Here is a 15,458-nt window from a genome sequence, read left to right as displayed (position 1 = left end):
TTTTTTCTGTTTTTCTGACAATTTTTTCTTTTTTTCTGACTAATTTTTTCCTGTTTTTCTGACTAATTTTTTCTGTTTTTCTGACTATTTTTTCTGATTTTCTGACTCATTTTTCTGCTTTCTGACTCATTTTTTTGTTTTTGTTTTTCTGAGTAATTTTTTCCTGTCTTTCTGAGTAATTTTTTTCTGTTTTTCTTATTTTAAGTGTTCAACATGCTTATTTCTAGATTTAATAATCTTAATTTAAGAAATCTTGTCAAGTGAAATTATTTGTTGTAGTTATTCTGAACACTTTGGTATAATGTCTAACAAAGGTATATCTTTGTGGGTAAGAAGAGAGAACTAATAAGAGAAACTGGTGCTCTTAATCATAACCCATTATATAGAAATATTAAAATGTCTTATAAAAAGTCTTTGCCAGAGGGATAAATCCACCTCGTTGGTGCCGTCGTTGGCGTTGACGAACAGCGGGCTCCATCCCGGGGGGAGGGAGTCGCTGTCGATGCCGTAGCCGTGGTTCTGAGCCGTGATGAAGGCCTGGTCCGTCATCACGTTCACCACCGGCTGGTTCTGGCCTCTGGAGAACCACACACACGCAGAAAACAAAGTGTTTCATGTTACTGTGCACGTGCTTGTGGATGCACACAGGTCCTAGCAACAGGTCCTCACTATTCTCCTGAGTCCTGATCAAAAGGGGACAAATATATGCAGCAACGAGCCACAAAAAGCAGGAGAGAAAAATACTGCAAGCTAGTGAACATGGTTGTAAAGAATGCTGCATTTAAAGTACTTTAGCCTTGAACATGTTTAAAATAGATAGATAGATTACTTTATTCATCCCCGAAGGGAAATTCAATTGTCACAGCAGTCCGGTATTTAAGTACAATAAAATACTGAGGTAGAATAAATAAAAACAACAATAGAAAAAAAGAACAGAATAGAACAAGAACCCTTAGCATTGTGTCATATATTTAGCCTGTGCAGGATGTGCATGTGCATACAGACATAACATTATATATATATATATATATATATATATATATATTTTTTTTATACATATATGATAAATTGTACCAGCATTATATATGCATATAAATACTATATTTATATTTATATTTATTTTCTTAATAAGAAAATGTTTAAGAACACAATGTGAGCATGCATGTTGTGCCTTATCTATTAAAGTTAATATAATATATAATAATAATAAGTTCACCTGTTTCCCATAGGCAGCTTGTATGACTTGGCTCCTGCAGCCAGAGCCGTGATCTGGTTCCCCATACAGATCCCAAAGACCGGCTCAGGACGGTCGCTCTGCAGCACCTACACACCACAGACACACACAGATAATGTAATATAATAATAATAATAATACAGTAACAACATGCAGCAGTGTAAATAATCACTCCTCTGATTCATTCTCAGACATGAAAACTGTTAAACTGTTCACTGTGTTACCTTGCGGACGTTGTTGATGAGCGTCTGAGCCAGAGAAGGATCTCCGGGTCCGTTGGAGATGAAAAGCCCGTCGTATTCTAGACTCAGCAGGTCCTGGTTCCAGGGGACCAGGTGGACCTCGGCACCCCTCTGCACACACACACACACACACACACACACACACAAATAGAGGGATTGTGTAATGTTTATGGTACTGCTTAGGGTTGTCAAAAGTATCGATACTTTTTTGACTAAAACGTTGTATCCGGATATAATACTCATTTTCAAAAGTATCGATACTATTTTTTACTATTTTGTTTCAAACTTAACTATAACTGATGGCTGCCATTAATTTAATTTACATTTTTTTCCTGTTTTTTTTCCTTTTTTTCAGTTTTTCTGACTAATGTTTTTTTCTGTTTTTCTGACAAATGCTGCCCGTCTTATTATTAGCCATTAGCCGCAGCTAGCAATTAAATGCTGACGTCACATTAATTATTATAAACAATGTAAATGAATAAGATACTATTGCTAGATATAAGAAGAAAATACTTGGTAAGCTTCATGTTTTTTGCAGTTTTGGAACTACATCATGCTACACAAGTGTGTAAACTAATGAAGATACAAACTTCACAAGGATCATTTTCAAATGTATTTTTTCTCACCTTCACCAGCAGACGAATGATATTATGTTTAATGCCACAATCAACAGCCACCACTTTCACTGGGTTTCCCTTTCCATACACTTTGATTTCCTGGTGGACAGAAGAGAGAAATGATCAATAATCATCATTATTTGTCAGCAGATGTCGACCCGGTGTGATGACCAACTGTTTTGGGACGTTGTAATCTGATATTCAGCAGCTGTCACCTTGGTTGAGACTTCTGCCACCAGGTTCCTCTGGTTGGGGTCGGATATCTCCACAGGCTGCCCTTCAAACTCTATCTTCCCCAAAGCCGTGCCCTGAGGAACACCACACAAGCACAATGACACAATGACATTAACCCTTTGGAGTTTGGTGCTATTTTGATGGGTTTTAACTTATTTTCATTCTGCCTGTATAAACCACTTAAAAAATGTTTATCATTCCATGTTGGTATTGTTTTTTTCAGCACAGCCTCACCTGATTACTATTTTGTCATTTTGACTCACTGGATCAACATTTTAAAACACACAAAAGCAAATACACAAAAAATACAAAAAACACACAAAAAAAAACACAAACAAATTACAAAAAATATACATAAAAAACAAATAAAAACACAAAAAATACACAATAGCGAACACACGAAAAATACAAAAACCACACAAAAAAGAAACACACAAAATTACAAAAAACATACATAAAAAACAAATAAAAACACAAAAAAAGCACAAAAACACAAAAAATACACAAAAAGACAAAAAACACATAAAAAAACACAAAAAATTACAAAAAACACATAAAAACACAAAAAACTGATTAAAAACAAAAAAAAACATTAAAAAAACCCATAAAAAAACAACAACATACAAATTACACAAAAAACATTAAACACAAAATATTGCATTAAAAATGCTAAATGCACACTGGAAAATTCAATAAAATCTTTGCAAAAACTTCAGTAATATCATGTTACACCTGGTTGAGGGAAAAAAGTTGCAGATTTACGAGAAAAAAGTGGGGAAAAAAGCGACTTTTTTCTCCCAGATTCACCACTTTAAATCTCATAAATCATAAAATTTATCTCATAAAAATGATTTCAAGTCAGACAGTGAGAAAAAAAGCATATGTGTCTTTTTATATAGTGTATGTAAACTTCTGGTTTCAACTGTCAGTCAGTCAGTCAGTCTGTCTATCTGTCTATCCATTTGTAGAAGAGGTAATAGTTCAGAGCTTTGTGTTTACGGTACCTTGTCTCTGATGATCTTGGTCAACATCCTGGTGTCTATTCCAAACAGTGCAGGAACCTTTAAAAGGAGAAGAGTAAAAGCTGTAAATATAGCAGCAGCAGAGTAATAAACTCTCCTCTCTAAACCAGAGACTTCAATCCAAACCTTCTCTTCTTGGAGCCATTGTCCCAAAGACTTGACAGAGTTCCAGTGGCTGTATTCATGACTGTAGTCTTGAACAAGAAGTCCAGAAACCTAGAAACACAAAAAGCACAAAAAAACAACCTTAAAAAAAGGTCAAACTAAAAAAAAAACACTAAAAAAACTTTAGAAGTGTTAGATAATTTATCTTGTTTAAAAGTTATTTCTTATTTTAAACACAATACACAAATTGACCAAAAAAAGACACAAAATGATCATAAAAGACACAAAATTACCAAAAATATATGTGAAAATGAACACTTAAAAGACACAAATTGACCAAAAAAAGACACAAACTGACCAAAAATAGATGTAAAAATGACAAAAAAGACACAAAATTACCAAAAAGACATATCATGACCATTAAAATGACACAAATTGACCAAAAAAAGACACAAATTGACCAAAAATAGATATAAAATGACCAATTAAAAGACACAGTGATCAAATAAACTCTTAAAAACAAGATAAATAAAAGTGATGAACAGCTGTTTACTTGTCTTCCTCACTCTATGCACTGTTACTATCAGAGGAAAACTGTTAAAACTTCATTTTCAAAACAATAATCCATTTTTTTCTATAGCCACATTCTATTCTGACACTTCACTTCTGGTAATGTTTGGGTGGTTTTTATAACTTAACAACAAATTAGAGCCAGGCTATTAAAAAACATGAAACATGAACATGAAAACACATCCCAGTGACAGTTTTCTGCCTGCTGCTCACTCAGCACTAATCTGAGAATTATTTGATTTATTGTCTAGTTAGAAAGTATTTAAAAACGCCAATATAATCACATATTCATGTCCAAAACCCAAAAGATATTGAGTTTAATAGGAGGCTCCGACACATTTAGCACTCTGCAGCTGCAGGGCCGTGAGGAGAGCATACGCTTCCCGCCGTTAAACATGTGTGAACGCGTCGTTGTGTGCAGATGCCCGCTGTGTTATAAACACAAACACATGTGCATTCACATCTGTTCTGGAATATATCCATCACGAATGGCAGCTAGCAAATACATACAAGAGAAAAACTGAAATCAGTGAAATTTAACCATTTTTTCCAGCAAAATGACTTTGTCTCCAGTCATGCTGGCGGCTCTGGGAGGCTGCTGGCGCTAACTATTTCCACAATGATGCACAATGGGAAGTTTGTTGTACTTTGAATGTAAATAGATGCTAAAGTGCATAAAAAGCATTAAAAAAATCTTCTTTTTCTTAATGCCACAGGTGGATTGTAGAGGTACACCTGACCTCTGCAGGGCTGCAAATGGATTTTTGGGCTTTTTGGCAAAGATGAGTGAGAACATCAAAAGGTTAAAAAGCAGCTAAATTGACCCTCAGAAATCTTCGGCTACACTGTAAAAAAAAAAAAACAATAGCTACTCAATACAATTGAGGCAAAAGTTTGCATGCAATATTATTTATTAAATCTAACTACGTAACAAGTTGAGTTAATAAAAACTAAACAGGATGTGTTAAGTGTCAATTAAAAACGGACTAATTCTACAGTTCGCGGCAGAGTTGCCAATTTAGCAACTTTTCAGAAACCCCTGGCGACTATTTTTCAAAAAAGCAACTAGCGACAAATCTAGCAACTTTTTCTGGTGTTACTCGAAGCAGCACAGTCCTCCTGCAGCAGTCTCTCCCAGCTGCAGTCACAGAGCCGGAGGGGATGTTAACCCCTTAGCGTCCAGTCTGCTAATCGGTCATGCACGAAGTTGCTGCTGGCTGGTTTACAGTCAGAGTCTCTATTGGGTCACGTAAGGAGGAGGGTTGAAATAGTGACAGGAGACAGTGAACTTGGTGTTTTTTACTCACTTTTTGTCTTCCCCACATTATTCTCTCTCTAACAGCGTCCATTATAACTACATGCACATGGTCAATTATGCAAATTAGGAGATGACGTCATTTAGTGACTTCTAGCGACTTTTTGGAGCCAATAGCTACTTTCCTTACTGAGGAGTTGGCAACACTGTTAATGGCCACGGAGACAGCAGCACCGCCGCTGAAAAAAATTCTAGGGGAAACACTGTGTTCTGTCCCTGGTAGGAACAGTTTATGTTTAAGAATCATTCTAACATTTGTGTCATTGCTTTAGGGAATATATATTTAATGTTGTATATAAACTCTTTCAAACGTTACCAAAGCTTTTATAACAAAAATGCACATGCAGTTATTAAATGCATCTAAATTTATCTTATTTCTGGTCCTTGTGCAAAGTTAGTTGATTAATAAGTTAAGTTAGAAAATCGGTTCATTTGAAAATGAAAATAATTTTGAAGAAAAATGAGTCACGGACCTAGTAATGTTTATTCATTCATTAATGTTTGGCCCCCTGGCCTCCTGTCATTTTGCTAAAGTGGCCCCCGGGCAAGGAAAGATCCTTGGTTTAGCATGTTAGCAAGCTGCTTTAACATTTAATAATTAGCAGTAAAACAATAAATAACAGTTGAGTAGAGTAGTCATAAACCAAAGTATTGCAAAAACTTTTTTTCGGACTTGATGCCAATAGTGTAGATGAAAGGTTAGGGAGTCACCAAAGTAATTAGAAGTCCTCAGGGGGACATGAATGTCAAAAATAAACTTAATGGTAATCAGGCCAATGGTTGTTTACAACATTTCACCTTATACCACAAATGTCAACGTCGTGGTGGAGCGAGAGGTAAAATAACGATCTTACAAAAGTCAGTGTGAGTCATTCTCTTTAAAAATGTCACAGCAATTAATCTCAGTTATTGAGAGATTTCAGTCTGGATCAAAGTGGAGCAGTGATCAGCTGACAGACGGCATCAAAGCAGAAGTTTGTAATGAAGACAGTGGAGCACTTAAACAAAGCACAGCAGAGTAGAGCTGCACGATTATGGCCAAAATGATAATCACGATTATTATTAATTACAATTATTAATCACGATTATTCATCATGTTAGGGAAAACATCTGTATTTTTATTGCACTACTTCTAAACAAACAATAGCAACAGTTTTTAGTGTCTGGTGCTTGTTGTAAACAAACAGAGATCGCTAAGTGAACACCTCCTGCAGCAGCAGCACATACACACTGTACTGCTACAGAGCTAACTGTTAGCCTGTTAGCACATACACACTGTACTGCTACAGAGCTAACTGTTAGCCTGTTAGCACATACACACTGTACTGCAACAGAGCTAACTGTTAGCCTGTTAGCACATACACACTGTACTGCTACAGAGCTATCTGTTAGCCTGTTAGCACATACACACTGTACTGCTACAGAGCTAACTGTTAGCCTGTTAGCACATACACACTGTACTGCTACAGAGCTAACTGTTAGCCTGTTAGCACATACACACTGTACTGCTACAGAGCTAACTGTTAGTCTGTTAGCACATACACACTGTACTGCTACAGAGCTAACTGTTAGCCTGTTAGCACATACACACTGTACTGCTACAGAGCTAACTGTTAGCCTGTTAGCACATACACACTGTACTGCTACAGAGCTAACTGTTAGCCTGTTAGCACATACACACTGTACTGCTACAGAGCTAACTGTAGCCTGTTAGCACATACACACTGTACTGCTACAGAGCTAACTGTTAGCCTGTTAGCACATACACACTGTACTGCTACAGAGCTAACTGTTAGTCTGTTAGCACATACACACTGTACTGCTACAGAGCTAACAGTTAGCCGGTTAGCACATACACACTGTACTGCTACAGAGCTAACTGTTAGCCTGTTAGCACATACACACTGTACTGCTACAGAGCTAACTGTTAGCCTGTTAGCACATACACACTGTACTGCTACAGAGCTAACTGTTAGCCTGTTAGCACATACACACTGTACTGCTACAGAGCTAACTGTAGCCTGTTAGCACATACACACTGTACTGCTACAGAGCTAACTGTTAGCCTGTTAGCACATACACACTGTACTGCTACAGAGCTAACTGTTAGTCTGTTAGCACATACACACTGTACTGCTACAGAGCTAACTGTTAGCCTGTTAGCACATACACACTGTACTGCTACAGAGCTAACTGTTAGCATGTTAGCACATAAACACTGTACTGCTACAGAGCTAACTGTTAGCCTGTTAGCACATACATTCTGGTGTAGAAAGTGCTTGATTAGATATGCAGGAGAGACGCATTTTAAAATGGAAATATGGCCGACGATCAGGTTAATTTAATCATGGCGGCCAAAATCGTGATCACGATTAAAATTTGATTAATTGTGCAGCCCTAGAGCAGAGAGTCTTACCTGGATCCGATCTGACTCCAGATGTTTCCTCAGGCCCAGCTCGTCCAGCTCCTGGCTGTTGGGGACTCCGTAGTTTCCCACGATAGGGTAGGTCAGGGTCAGGATCTGACCTCTGTAGCTGGGGTCAGTCAGGGCCTCAGGGTACCTAAATCCATGAAAAAGCAACATATTGTCATACGGTGATGACAAAGCACATTGGCCCTCATTTGTCAAACGAGCGTACGACAGAAAGTGAGCGTAAAGTGGGCGTACGATCATTTCTACAAGGCTCGGCATTTATCAGTCTGGACGTGAGTGGAGGATATGATCAGATCTCAGTCCGCTCTCAGCTCGTGTACGCAAATTTGTCTGAGTCAGAGAATTGATCTTAGAGTATTGTATCGATGCCAGGACCTGATCAAACTCTGTGGTGTTTTGTTTTTAATGGTGACAAAGCAAAACATGTTTAGACTACATCATTTATCATTGAAACATGATCCAAAAATAAATACACCCTGCGATCGCGAAATTCTTTGTTTACCTCCTTCAACCAAAAAGCTGTGAAAACTTTAAGTCTGTTCTCCAAATGTAAAATATTCACTGAACTTGTTTGAGTTTATAACTATAAATACTTTTATTACATAAACCTCCGTCACTGTGTATTTCTGTAATATGTCTATATTGCTACTGTTGTTATTTGTAACGGTGCACTTTGATAATAAAGAGACTTAAGGGTGAAAAAATCCTCTTTTTGGCCGAATTGCGCCCTACGGTGTCATAAACTCTTTCTGAATCGGATATATATGTTATATATATTATATCTATATAAGGGCGTGGTATTTAACCCTTTATCGGGCAAAGAACTATATTTGGTAACTTCAGTGGATATAGGTGGGGGGGTAATATTTCGAAAAAAAAGTTGCAAATTTACTAGAATCAACTGGAAAATCTACAAGAAAAAAAATCACAGATTTAGGAGATTTAAAGTGGCAAATCTGTGTGAAAAAACTTGCAGATTTACGAGAAGAAAGTGGGAAAAAGCAACTTTTTTCTTGTAGATTCACCACTTTAAATCTCATAAATCTGCGCATTTTTTTCTCGTAGATTTGACACTTTAATGTCATAAACTTTTTTTCTCAAAATATGACCCCCCTCCCCCGGGTCTGTATGTTTTTTTTTTACACATTCTGGCTGTATGTAATATCCTCCAATAGTCTCTAGGGTTGAAATCTGGAATTTGCAAGTATTTCAATGAGTGCCCTATTAAGGGTTAAATGAAGCTCTTTTCGAGCCGCCACATTTATCAACAGCCGATCGTTCTCACGCTGTGATTGGCGAGATACGATCGTTTGATAAATCACTCGTCGTAAGACCAAATATACGCTCGTTTCTACGCTCGTTTGATAAATGACGGCCATTGTTATGTCACTTTATCTTGGGAAAAACTTTCTGAAAACCTTAAAACTAAATTAATGCATTTAAGATGGTAACAGTATTATTTAACCCATAAGAACCCAGACCCAGTTATCCATGAAGGAAAGTTATGGGGGATATATCACAGACCAAGTGAACCACGCAGAACATATTTATGATGTGGTTTTTTTTGGTCATTCTGTGTCTTTTTTTTAGTAATTTTGTACGTTTTTTTGTGTCTTTTTTAAGTAATTTAGTTTTTTTCTGTCATTTTGTGTCTTTTTTTGGTAATTTTGTGTCTTTTTTTAAGTAATTTACTGTTTTTTCAGTCATTTTGTGTCTTTTTTGGTCATTTTGTGTCTTTTTTTTTTAGTAACTTTGTACGTTTTTTGTGTCTTTTTTAAGTAATTTAGTTTTTTTCTGTCATTTTGTGTCTTTTTTTGTAATTTTGTGTCTTTTTTAAAGTAATTTAGTCTTTTTTCAGTCATTTTGTGTATTTTTTGGTCATTTTGTGTCTCTTTTTTAGTCATTTTGTGTCCTTTTTGTGTCTTTTTTAAGTAATTTAGTTTTTTTCTGTCATTTTATGTCCTTTTTTTTTCATTTTGTGTCTTTTTTGGTCATTTTGTGTCTTTTTTTTAGTAATTTTGTACGTTTTTTTGTGTCTTTTTTAAGTAATTTAGTTTTTTTCTGTCATTTTGTGTCTTTTTTTGGTAATTTTGTGTCTTTTTTTTAAAGTAATTTAGTGTTTTTTCAGTCATTTTGTGTCTTTTTTGGTCATTTTGTGTCTTTTTTTAGTAATTTTGTACGTTTTTTGTGTCTTTTTCAAGTAATTTAGTTTTTTTCTGTCATTTTGTGTCCTTTTTTTTTGTCATTTTGTGTCTTTTTTGGTCATTCTGTGTCTTTTTTTTTTAGTTATTTTGTGCGTTTTTTTGTGTCTTTTTAAGTAATTTAGTTGTTTTCTGTCATTTTGTGTCTTTTTTTGGTAATTTTGTGTCTTTTTTAAAGTAATTTAGTGTTTTTTCAGTCATTTTGTGTCTCTTTTTTAGTCATTTTGTGTCTTTTTTAAGTAATTTAGTTTTTATCTGTCATTTTATGTCCTTTTTTTGTCATTTCGTGTCTTTTTTGGTCATTTTGTGTCTTTTTAAGTCATTTTTTCTGTCTTTTTTAAGTAATTTAGATTTTTTTGGTCATTTTAATACTGCCTCCAGCGGCCCCCAGGTAATTTGAGTTTGAGACCCCTGTTCTAGAATATTGAAAGTGTTTGTTACATGGGTGTCACCGTGGGTTCTTATGGGTTAAGAATGTGGTATCCGACTTGTTCAAGTGCACATTTTTTGTGTGAAATCTAATGCAGTTGGAGTTATGTCAGCATGTCTCCTTCTTACCCCACCAGGCCGGTATTGAAGACGAGTTCCCCGGCTACAGAGGAATCATGCCCAAAGGAAAAGCCTTTCATCCTGGTGCCGTCCTCCAAGACCAGGTGGGCCGTCTTTTTTCTGTCATTTTGTGTCTTTTTTTGGTAATTTTGTGTCTTTTTAAAAATAATTTAGTGTTTTTTCAGTCATTTTGCGTCTTTTTTTGTCATTTTGTGTCTCTTTTTTAGTCATTTTGTGTCTTTTTTGTGTCTTTTTTAAGTAATTTAATTTTTTTCTGTCATTTTGTGTCCTTTTTTGGTAATTTTGTGTCTTTTTTAAAGTAATTTAGTGTTTTTTCAGTCATTTTGCGTCTTTTTTGGTCATTTTGTGTCTCTTTTTTAGTCATTTTGTGTCTTTTTTAAGTAATTTAATTTTTTTCTGTCATTTTGTGTCCTTTTTTGGTAATTTTGTGTCTTTTTTAAAGTAATTTAGTGTTTTTTCAGTCATTTTGTGTCTTTTTTGGTCATTTTGTGTCTCTTTTTTAGTCATTTTGTGTCTGTTTTGTGTCTTTTTTAAGTAATTTAGTTTTTTTCTGTGATTTTATGTCCTTTTTTTGTCATTTTGTGTCTTTTTAAGTCCTTTTTTCTGTCTTTTTTAAGTAATTTAGATTTTTTGGTCATTTTAATACTGCCTCCAGCGGCCCCCAGGTAATTTGAGTTTGAGACCCCTGTTCTAGAATATTGAAAGTGTTTGTTACATGGGTGTCACCGTGGGTTCTTATGGGTTAAGAATGTGGTATCCGACTTGTTCAAGTGCACATTTTTTTGTGTGAAATCTAATGCAGTTGGAGTTATGTCAGCATGTCTCCTTCTTACCCCACCAGGCCGGTATTGAAGACGTTATATTTTGTGTCTTTTTTAAAGTAATTTAGTGTTTTTTCAGTCATTTTGTGTCTTTTTTGGTCATTTTGTGTCTCTTTTTTAGTCATTTTGTGTCTTTTTTGTGTCTTTTTTAAGTAATTTCATTTTTTTCTGTCATTTTGTGTCTTTTTTTGGTAATTTTGTGTCTTTTTTAAAGTAAGTTAGTGTTTTTTCAGTCATTTTGTGTCTTTTTTGGTCATTTTGTGTCTCTTTTTTAGTCATTTTGTGTCTTTTTTGTGTCTTTTTTAAGTAATTTAGTTTTTTTCTGTCATTTTGTGTCCTTTTTTGGTAAATTTTGTGGCTTTTTTAAAGTAATTTAGTGTTTTTTCAGTCATTTTGTGTCTTTTTTGGTCATTTTGTGTCTCTTTTTTAGTCATTTTTTGTCTTTTTTAAGTAATTTAGTTTTTTTCTGTCATTTTATGTCCTTTTTTTGGTCATTTTGTGTCTTTTTTGGTCATTTTGTGTCTTTTTAAGTCATTTTTTCTGTCTTTTTTAAGTAATTTAGATTTTTTGCTCATTTTAATACTGCCTCCAGCAGCCCCCAGGTAATTTGAGTTTGAGACCCCTGTTCTAGAATATTTAAAGTGTTTGTTACATGGGTGTCACCGTGGGTTCTTATAGGTTAAGAATGTGGTATCCGACTTGTTCAAGTGCACATTTTTTGTGTGGAATCTAATGCAGTTGGAGTTATGTCAGCATGTCTCCTTCTTACCCCACCAGGCCGGTATTGAAGACGAGTTCCCCTGCTACAGAGGAATCATGCCCGAAGGAAAAGCCTTTCATCCTGGTGCCGTCCTCCAAGACCAGGTGGGCCGTCTGGGCCTGGGAGTTAAAAGAGAGCAGCCAGATGACAAGATAAATCTCACCCAAGAATAATGCATTCCCTTTATATGAAGTGAGTTTGGGAAGACCAAAGGCAAAAGTTTGAAATAGATGTGTTGTAGATTTTTGAGTTTAGGAGTGATGGCAACCAGTGAGACTCTGGGACTTCACAGTGAAACTGCTGGACGATGTGAATTGTGCTGTGAATGCTGAGACAGACAAATCCATTCTTCTGCTCTGTGTGTGTGTGTGTGTGTGTGTGTGTGTGTGCGTGTGTGTGTGTGTGTGTGTGTGTGTGTGTGTGGCCCACTATGACCTCCAGGCAATGGCTATCACAAGAATAGTAAGCAATTATTGCATTTAACCCTTGCACAATATATAAACACCTTCTAATGCACAACATGGGTCAAAAATAACCCACATATTTGCTTTTATACTTTATGAAGAAAAATAGTTTTTGTATTATTACATCAAGTTTACACACATGGGTCAAAAATGACCTCATGCATTAGAAGCGTGTTGTTAAAAAAAGGGTTTTTATCCAAAAAGTAAGAAATTAAAACAAAAAATTAGGACATATGATGATCAAAACCGAGTTAATTGAGGAAAACCTGGAATACTGAATGATGACATTAATTTATTGCAAAGACATAGATTATAAAAACGTAGTTGGGTCACTTTAGACCATGTTGTGCATCAAAAGGTTAACTAAAGACTCATATTCCCAAATACCTTGAAGATATAAAAAAATTGTGATGTTGCATTGAGAGTGCACCTTAAATATGATGCAACTCTCAACATAATGTGATGCATTATCTGAGGCAGCAGTTAATCTAATTACCCAACAGTGTTTGTTTGTTTTTGTTATTGTTTTAATGCATTTCCAACTTTTTTTCACTGCATCACACTGTAATTTTCAGCCCAGAATGCCGAGTTTCTATGCAAGAGCACATGTTAAACTATGGCAAAAGTTTGAATAATTTCAAAATAGGAACTTTTTGTAGTTCTGGGTGTACGTCTAAGATAGGAGTAGGTCTTGTTCTTTTATAATTAGGCTGTAATAACATGTTATACGTTTGCATATTTGAATAAATACAAGCTATTGCAGACTTTGACGTCCAGGCAATGGCCATCACAAGAATAATAAGCAATTATTGTTTTTAACTAAAGACTCATATCCCCAAATACCTTGAAGATATTTTTTTTAAAAAGTGATGTTGCATTGAGAGTGCACCTTAAATATGATGCAACTCTCCTTACGATGAAGACACATAATGTGATGCATTATCTGAAGCAGCAGTTTATCTAATTACCCAATAGTTTTTTGTTTTTATTTACTTTTTTACTTGTTTTGTGTAAATTGAATATGTTTCACTTGTCACTTGTCGCTCCAAACTTCAATCATAAATTAGGCAATTTAGTGCATTATTTCTTAATGGCACAATAAAATAGGTCAAACAAGTAATTTACTAGTTTTCCCTGAATCACACTCAAGTAATTGTCAATTCGGCTGTATTTTAGTCCACCTGACAGTACTTGTTTTAATACATTTCCAATTTTTTTACACTGCATCACGCTGTAACTTCCAGCCCAGAATGCTGAGTTTCTATGCAAGAACGTATAGTAAACTATGGCAAAAGTTTGAATAATTTCAAAATAGGAACTTTTTTTGGTTCTGGATATACACCGAAAATAAGAGTAGGTCTTGTTATTTTATAAAAAGGTTGTTATAACATGTTATACGTTTGTACATTTGAATAAATACAAGTTATTGCAGAATTTATAGATTTCTCTACGGAGTTCTGCATGAAGTCCAGATACAAACTGCAGCTCTAGTTTGCAGCTCGTCTAGGGAAAAGTTTGATGTTTCCATTTATAATTTGCCACAACATTTTTCATTCACACTTCGTTAACTTACCTTGACACTAAAAAGTCTAGTAGTTTGAGATCTGAGCCATGCCGACGTGTTCCCAGCTCTCCTGCCCAGCACACAGCCTTGTCTCAGGGCTTTAACAACGCTGTAAGCCAGCAGGATTTTTGTCATGTTAGCCTACTGATTCAGTAAAGCTGCACACACACGTGAATGAAAACTTTCCCGTTTGAAGAAAGTCGGACAAACTGTACAAATGAGGCGCAAAATTTTGATTGAAGCCTGTTGAGTGAAGTGGTTTTTGGTCGCTCCTCGTGTCATATCAGGGACTTTAACAGGGGGTTTGGAGAGTTGATGCTGATTGGCTGACGGGGTGTTGTTTTTCTCACCGCACGAAGCGCACAGCGTTCTGATTGGTCCCTAGAAAAACCCCTCCTTTTTTTTCAAACGCGAGGGATGAACCCGAGAGTCACATCTGTTTAAATACCGACACATAGTAACCTACAATCTGCTCTATCAGTCAAAGTTTAACGCTTCTGCTGTATCAAAAAATGTTCTTTCCCATTTCTACACTGAAAAAAATTGGAATGACATTTACTTAAAAAAAGCTAGGCAAGTTTTTCCACACAGAAAGTGTTTGTAATCTTTACTAAGGCTATTTCTAAGTAATATTCATTTGATAGAACTATTTATTTCTTATGATTAATACACAAGTAAATGGCAAAATTCACTGATGTCCCTCAATTACATTTTACTTCAACTAATTAAGCCAATGAACTGGTTTCATCAACAGGTAATCTACATTTAAAGACAGTAAATGCATCCAGAATAGGACAATACAGTTATTTTGTATTTTAAATATAATCCCTAAATTGTATTCTGTCCCCAACCTTGGACACAGACTGAGAAAAAACATAAATCCCATAAGTCTGTGTGGAATCTGACAGCTTTTTGTACAAAACAAACCCCAAAAACAGCCAAACACCCAATTATTTACAGCTTTTGCTTGTCAAGATGCAGCCTTTATTGAAGGTGTCCCTGTTATTACTTAACCCTTTGATGCACAACATATTTTAACCCCTTCTAATGCACAATATGGGTCAAAAATGACCCTCATTGATTCCCCATGTTATTTAATGCTGCTGTGTGTTTCTGTGCTCTATTTTTTGATATCAACTTATTTTATGATTGAATATTCCAAATATTCTTTAAATATCTTGTTTTTGATAACAACAGATCATTATTTCCATTTTGCCTCTCATACTTTATGAAGAAAAAAAATATTTTGTATTATTACACAGCTAACTACTTAGCTAAATAGCTTGCTAAGCTAACTACTTAGCC

General features: G+C 35.4%; 1 protein-coding gene across 1 annotated transcript in view; it reads right to left on the bottom strand.

Annotated features, from left to right (window-relative positions):
* The window catches only part of cps1 (carbamoyl-phosphate synthase 1, mitochondrial), a 107,562-nt gene extending 93,097 nt beyond the window's left edge, over positions 1-14,465 (bottom strand). Inside the window, 10 exon segments of the mRNA XM_059342408.1 lie at positions 436-577; positions 1,217-1,323; positions 1,459-1,587; positions 2,103-2,192; positions 2,309-2,401; positions 3,332-3,388; positions 3,476-3,565; positions 7,756-7,900; positions 12,135-12,244; positions 14,163-14,465. Coding sequence (XP_059198391.1) covers positions 436-577; positions 1,217-1,323; positions 1,459-1,587; positions 2,103-2,192; positions 2,309-2,401; positions 3,332-3,388; positions 3,476-3,565; positions 7,756-7,900; positions 12,135-12,244; positions 14,163-14,288 — 1,089 coding nt within the window. The 5' untranslated portion in view covers positions 14,289-14,465.
* Between the last annotated feature and the right edge of the window lie 993 nt (positions 14,466-15,458).

The sequence above is a fragment of the Centropristis striata genome, chromosome 10 (genome assembly GCF_030273125.1).
Source record: "Centropristis striata isolate RG_2023a ecotype Rhode Island chromosome 10, C.striata_1.0, whole genome shotgun sequence".
NCBI lineage: Eukaryota > Metazoa > Chordata > Actinopteri > Perciformes > Serranidae > Centropristis > Centropristis striata.
Note: the sequence above shows the minus strand (reverse complement) of the source record. Positions and strands in the feature narration are given on the sequence as shown.